Consider the following 7,500-nt stretch of genomic DNA (forward strand, 5'->3'; position numbering starts at 1 on the left):
TTTGTGCAGCTGTGCATGAAAAACTGCGGCAAAACATAACTCTTCGAAATTAAATATTTATTTTACTTTCTTAGGTAACTATATATTCATTAACTTCACTGAGCGACAAATTTTAAAATTAAAAAGTTAAAAGTAAATATTAAGTTGAAATGAAAAAAAGAATTGATGAACGTTTCTCAATTCATGAATCATCCACTCCGAGAGCTTTCATGTCCACCCTCCATGAGAAACTTAAAGAGTGACGTGAAAGGCTGAAAATTCCGGGCTTGAGTGCGACTCGAGCCTCACTTTTCTATTTTGCGAACTCTGTTTCTTATCAGTTTCAATTTTTTATTGATCCTAAAACTGCGATCGTGCCACCACTTGACATTTTAGTCCTAACAGTATTTATGATGAGTATTCACCTGCATGCGATAGAGGCTACCTAGTTCCTCGGTATACCGTAGAGTTCCGATAGTAGCGACCCTCCTCACTTTCGGAATTAGCAGCCTTTGGGGGTCGCTACTTTCAGGGGGTCGTTACTCTCGGGGAACAAAAATCGTTTACAAATAGAGCTGGCGCGACCTTTTTTTCCGAAACTGAAAAAACTGAACAACGTTTTATATGCATTTCATATGTATAGATTGTGTGTCATAAAAAGAAGATAACAATGATAAATACAGCAAAAAACTATATAGAAAACTATATAGAGTTTTCAATTTCAATTTGAAGAAACCTTTCGGTTGTTAATACGAAATTATACCGGTTTACGGTGGTTCTTCATTACATCGCTACATCAGTGAACTGATGTCTAGGATGAATGGTGGCATAAAGCTTCCTCTTGTTGTAAATTAAAGTGCTTTATCGTGAGCAATTCGTGACACTGCACGAACATATTATTGTATATTAAAATGTTGACTATTGATTGACAAATTAATGGTATAGGGTATACCATTTAAAAAACTTGGTCTCGCTACTTTTGGGTGAGGAGGGTCGATACTTTCAGAGGGGGGTGGGGGTCGCTTCTTTCGGGATTTACTGGCGACCACAGAAAATTGATGTTAATTTCCGGGGGTCGTTACTATCGGAAGTTTACGGTAATATTGATCTTAACTCGTTTGCAGATGCTCTTTAAGTTTAACCCTGGTGATAAACAATCCGTTTTTCGCAAGCATGCCTGTATCACCAGTGCAAAAAGTTGTTTTATTCATTTCATTTAATAAAATTAAAATTCACCACCTTATTAACTATCATTGCAATTTCTTCCATTCCATTGAGTATACTTTAACTAAATTTCTTTTTAGTGGTGAATTACAGGGTTAGCCGCTAAAACACAGACGTACAGCTGGTTTATTTTCATTTATCGTTGCTAATAAAGAAAGCCAAAAACGACGTCATAACCCTTGCAGAGGAAGAAAAAGAGAGAGTCCCTGTAAGAGAGGTGCATTCTTTCCCAAAGAAGAGCCTGGCTCATTTAACCGCTGCAGGCTGGACGTGACGGCTTAGTCAGGGCTGTTGCAACGAGCATCATGCCCTGACGCCTGGTACGAATCTTTTTTTAACGTTATGAAAACTTTCCCGTCTCCTTTATTAATACCAGCCTCGTTCGTCTGAGTTTTACCGACATTGTACGACCCTCCTCCCCCCGCGGTACCTTTATCGGCAGTACCGAATACTCCCCCACCTGAGTATCCACCACCCCCTCCCCCGAATACAAGCGCGAATGATCCCCCACTAAAGCCTCCGTTAGCTGACGGACCTTTTCCTCCCCTTCCACCGTTCCCAAAACTCAAGGGTGCTACCCCAATTCCCGTCCCTGAAGTACCGTTTCCTAACAACCCTGCTCCACCTCCAGCACTCAAACTGGGGTCTCTTTTACCCGTTTGAGCATTGCAAACATGACCCCCACCCCCCTGTGTCCCACCACACTGAGACCCGTTTCTTGTTGCCTGACCTGGGTCTCCGTCTGTGAAATTGTCACGTGCTGCTCCTCCACCACCACCCCCACCAGCAATGATAAGTGGAGAGTGACAAAACTCCCGCCACCCCCTCCCCCTGGCCGATCAGGGAATTCGGCAATTGTACCACCCTCTTGACCCACTAAGACTTTTAATTGAGTTCCTTGAGCAAGCTGAAAAGTCCCTGTTGTCTTTGCTCCTAAACCACCTAGTTTCCAAAGCAATGGAGAAAAGGCATCAGTGCCGTTGGCACCGGAAGCGCCAGAGGCCTCAATGACGTAAGTTCCATTCACGGGAACAGTCCATATTTGAATTCCTTTGTCTAAAATGACTTGACCTTCCAATAAGGTTCCTTTGTATCCGGCTGTGCTTGTCGGTCCAGTTGCCCCGCGGGCACCAAGGGTCGTAAAAATGTATTTACGTTCTGGAATGATCTGTGAGGGACGTGAAGCATACGATTACACACTGACAGGAGCTCTTGAGTAGGAGGTTGCCTTTCCCATTCAGGCAACATTTGCGCTTATCTTTCTATACTTAGACCGCCACGAGTTCTTCGACTGCACGCACTGTTTAGAATGGCCAATCAGAGTAAAGTCAAATAAAGACAAAAATAACAAACCCAGTGTGTGCAAATTGGGCTAATTGATGTAAATTGATGTAAATGTGACTCTCCTGGTAAAGGCTTAAGGCTGGTTTACACGTACGACGCATGCATAAGCAACATGCGCAAGCGCATTGACTTGTTGTTAATTAGTGCCTTTGTTGTAACGAAAGGTACCAATTATCAAACGCTACTGCGTCTGCGTATGCTGGTTGTGCTTATGACTGCGTCGGACTTGTAAACCAGTCCTCATTTCTAAAAATACAAAGATACGCGCAAAATTGACTCAAGGATATAATGCATAGGGAGGTTCCTAACATTGACTGACTGATACAAGCGCGTTGAAGGAGACATGTAAAATTAGAGACCATTTGAGAGTCCCTTAACAAAAAAAACGGCGGCCATACTGGTGTCGCAAACTATTCTTCCCTGGATACGGAAACGAAGCAGTCTATTCTCATAAAACCCACGGGTTGTTTTGTTTTGTAAAGACAAGACGAAGATGTAAGATGAAGATGCAGTCGGTGTGAAAGTGTATCAAGATCTCTAAGTGTTTTAAAGTCGAACTCTTACAGACTGTATACCTACCAAAAAGTCTTGTACGTCAACGAGATCTGTAAGACCACGGTAAAGACAAGACAACGAAGAGGCTGAACTCTTCCCAAAAACTATGTATTAGCCTCGTTTATAAAATCAACTAATGGAACGTGCCCATTGATGGAAGTAATCGCGGCAAAAGAAGAGAAGGAAGAAATCTGCTACCACGCGGCCGCTATTAACTGGCAAGCAGACAGTGGGAGGACGACCAGCAGGGCCAAATTCACCTTGCCCCATTTGTTTAAGAGAGTCTCAATGGGAGGGGGGAGGGGGGGGGGTCCCCTTTGACGGTTGACGGTTAAAAAAAGCCATTTTGACGGTTCACAGTTAATTTTTTCGGAATGACGTTTAGAACACGAAATTAAAAGGAAAATTTGGCTGTAGTTTTGAATAAAACGATACAATTTTGCCCCTGTTTGAATAACCCAATTAGTGCTATAATTTGTGCGTTAAAAATGAGGTTTTTGGTGTCCTATATTATGTGTCTAATTACCTTTGTTACCGCTGGGCTTACTAAACGCCTGCTCCACCAATGTCTATGGGACATACGAAACATTCCTTAAATATAACCCTCCGATACCGTCCTACTCACTTCCTCAAAGATTTGTTGAGCCCTATCTTAAAAGCAAATTCTTTCTTGTTCAAATTCACGGGAAAAAAACACTTTCAAACGCACGAAACCGCAGTATCCTTTGCCAACATTTTCATGGATGCGGTTGAAACAGATATCATCAAACTAAGTTAATACAAGCCACTTCTTTAGAAAAGATACATCGACGACATCTTTTCTCTGTCGAGCATAACCAAAGAAGAATGTATAATTCTTACCTTAATTCTTACCTGGGAATAATATAATAAAGATAGCACTTAAACTACACTCTGATAGGTACCCTAATTGAAATATAGTTAATTTTCGCATTCCCAGCTTGTTGTTTGAAAACATGTGCTGCTTTTTGAGTGTTTTAATAAACTCGAGAAGAGATATATTAGGTCAGTAAGACCAGTTCAATTGCAGGCAATTATTGAACAAGGCAGCTTGGCGCCTGGGTGCGCTAAACTTTGACTGTAAAATTCGCCGTGAATCCACAGACCTTGAGGACATGCTCATTGCTCATATTGGTAAGCATGTAATTGCTTGTAGTATCCTACTGGGTAGAACTGGAACTAGCATGCCCGCGGCATGCTGGGACTCTAAGCCTGGGGGCATAGTCATTCTAGTGAGACAAGATGGCGGCTATACTTGTAACGCTCGAAACGTCAGCTTTTAGAATCTCTGTACGTACGGTGGTCAATTTACATTATCAACTCCATTGATAAAACCAAATTTTTGTATACTTGCAATCGTTTATTTTAGGGTGACGTTAAGGCCCTAGTTTTGGAAAGTCTCGTCAAATTGGCTGCTCTACTCTCCAAGCCAATGCATCTTTGAGCGATTTTACTTCATTAAGCTAATGAACCAATGAGCCCAAGCTTGTCCAAACCAACCTCATATCCGGAATGGGCAGGTAATATCATCAGGTGAAAGTTATTTTCTCCATAAGAAAGGCTTGTTTCGTGGTTGGTCCATAACTACTTTACCAAAACAAGACTAAGGGACTTTTAGTGTTTCCATGTAGAGTTGAACGATTTTTTGACTTTAGCTAAATTTGGTTGCAAAATTAGCAAACTTTTCCTTTTTCTCTGCTGTTTCAAGTTTGGCTCTTCTCCCATTTCGCGCCATATTCTCTGCTGCCTCACGACATACCAACAAAATCTATATTTACAAAACCTTAAATGAAAACAATAAAAACTTCTAAAATTTAAAAACTAAAAATATAAAAAATCTGATTGTTTTGATGTTATCAGACAGGTCTCTTTTTCGAATTGAATTTGGTCCAGTATCTTTGAGGCCTGTCTAAGTTTTTGTTTAAAAAGTTGATAGGAGGAAGCGTCCTTGATGGCTTCAGGAATTCTAAACAATGGGCCCTCTATACCTTACACTATTTCTGCCAATGTTGCTATTGTACCGTACATGCGAGAAGTGATTAATACGCCTTAAATTATAATTAGAATTAGTGTTGCCTGTTTCGAATAGGGTTGTGAATTGATCAGGTAAACTATTATGATAGACCTGGTACATTATAGAAGCGAGCCTACGCTTGTAAATATAGACTAGTGGTTTCCATTTTACAAGTTCAAGAACGTTAGTGGCAGGAGTTGCGGTAGGGAGTTTGTGGACTAGTTTGGCTGCTTTCAGGCGCAAATGTTCCAAAGTATAAAATGCAGATGGTGAGCAAGATCCCCACATAGCGATGCAGTAAGTGATGCTTGGTACAATTCCTTTGAAATATATTTCTTCCAAGACACTTGAGGGAAGGGCTTTAAACTTTTTCAGGAATTTTAGCTTTCCTCCAAACTTAGTATGCAGTGCTTTAACTTGGGGTTAGTATGTTTGGTAAACCTTTTTTGACAATTCCATTTATTGTTTTTTTCAGGAGCGTTACAAAAGTTATGATAGAGGTATCGGGGCGAAGATTGAGAAAGGAACCACTTCCTTGGAAGAGCTTGAGGTAGTTTTTTAGTATGTTTGTCGCTTCATGATATTTCGTTGGCATTTTATGTTTGTTGGGTTGTTGTTAGAACAGCTTAGAACGTTTGCGAAATGCGCAAACTTGTAACTTTGTGTTCGTTTTCGTTGGAATTACCGTCCAAAAACCTGAATACCCGAGTTTTGGAACAAGACAAAGAACGAGTTGGACTAAAAGGCGAAGTATCTCTTCTACAAGTTTATCTCGTCGAAGATCATAAACTTAAAATTGCCTTGAAAGCAAATTTCTGCAGCGCGCAAAAGGTGCCATTTATCTCGCCACTTGTCATTTCGCTACTAAAAAACATATCTTTATAACGGCAGTTGTAGCGAGTTGGTTAGTGGCAAGTACTCGTCGTGGTGAAAGGCCATAAACTACGTTAATGGGGCTCTTGATTGTTAGCCAACTTTTCAGTGTTTTCTTTTAGGCTTTCGTTATGGAACACGGAGAGCCAAAGCTCATTTCTGGAAAACAAGAGAAGTGTGAAGCAATTGTCAATTTTTATGTCTAATTATTTAGTAATTTAGAAAGTGTTTACATTATTCAAATAATTTACAGAGGGCTAGATAGGTATAAACGTATTCTTGGTTTGCTTCCACGTGATGAGACGGCTATGTTGGTGCACAAACACTTGAAAATGGCCCCACATGTTTTGCATAATAAAAGAGTCAAATTCCCAAAGGACATTTTACTGCATTGTTCTGTACACCAACATGGCCGCCGTGACGTCAGATGAAAACCCCCAATAGAAAATCGTTTGATTGGACGTGACGTCACGGCGGCCATCTTGTTGGAAAGAACAATAGCGAAAAGGTCTTTTGGGAACTTCCCAAGTTTTGCATAAGAATAGAGTCAAATTCCCAAAAGACATTTCACTGCATTGTTCTGTTCACCATCATGGCCGCCGCGACGTAAACCATCAATTCAGCAAAATGTACCAAACGAAAAGTTCGATGCAAACTGATTGGAAAAAATGAAAACATGACGAAAAGGTGTTCCATCTTGAAAACAAAAGAAATGCCAGTTTATCTGTGTTAGTCAATCAATTTTTACATCAATCATTAAAGAATTTTATAGGTATAAACGTCTTCAACATTGCCACTTTTAACTCAATTTGATGCTCAAATCATAGTTAATAGGAGGGAAATTGTTTGGAAGCTCGGCAAACATCAGAGGCGCAAACAAAGATGCCATGATTTAGGTTGGAAAGTCCACGACCGTGCACAATCTTTTGTTTTGCGCTCATACACTATGCATGAATTACGTAACCAACACGTTTCTATTGGTTAGTTCCTCAGTACGGAGTAAACAACTATTGTGTTTTGTGCACGGTCAAGGCCAAAAAAGAGAACAAAAACCTACAACAAAGAAATTTTGTCGGATTTCATAACTATTCCCCTCTAATAACTATGCTCAAATGGACCTGCAGCCTGGGTTAGTCCCATTGTTCTTCCTTCTTTTCTTAAAGTTTCAGTCACATGGTTTTTTCTTCTATCTACGTTTTAACTATCTAAACGAACCTGTGCAAGGACGTATCCAGGGGGAGGGTGCAAGGGGTGGGCATCCTCCCCCCTCCCCCCGAGGTGACCTGAGGCTTTCTAATAACATTGGTATTCTACAAAAAAATAGTCACCAGTCAGCTACGCCATTCCTTAGTGGTGCACCCCTCCCTCCTAAGAAAAATCCTGGATCCGCGCCTGCTGTAAAAGCGAAAGAAAAGGAGAGCACAGAGACGGAGAAAAATGGGACTGGAGTTACTCCTTTTTTATCCCGCCGTAATCCCCAACGAAGGACGCTT

General features: G+C 40.9%; 1 protein-coding gene and 1 pseudogene across 1 annotated transcript in view; one reads left to right on the forward strand and one right to left on the reverse strand.

Annotated features, from left to right (window-relative positions):
- The window catches only part of LOC137976135 (uncharacterized), a 37,816-nt gene extending 31,497 nt beyond the window's left edge, over positions 1-6,319 (forward strand). Inside the window, exons 14-15 of the mRNA XM_068823426.1 lie at positions 5,610-5,684; positions 6,130-6,319. Coding sequence (XP_068679527.1) covers positions 5,610-5,684; positions 6,130-6,213 — 159 coding nt within the window. The 3' untranslated portion in view covers positions 6,214-6,319. The remainder of the gene's footprint in view (positions 1-5,609; positions 5,685-6,129) is intronic.
- Positions 1,482-4,250, reverse strand: LOC137975317 (uncharacterized PE-PGRS family protein PE_PGRS20-like; annotated as a pseudogene).
- Positions 6,320-7,500: the final 1,181 nt, after the last annotated feature.

Source organism: Montipora foliosa, chromosome 11 (assembly GCF_036669935.1).
Source record: "Montipora foliosa isolate CH-2021 chromosome 11, ASM3666993v2, whole genome shotgun sequence".
Taxonomy (NCBI): Eukaryota; Metazoa; Cnidaria; class Anthozoa; order Scleractinia; family Acroporidae; genus Montipora; species Montipora foliosa.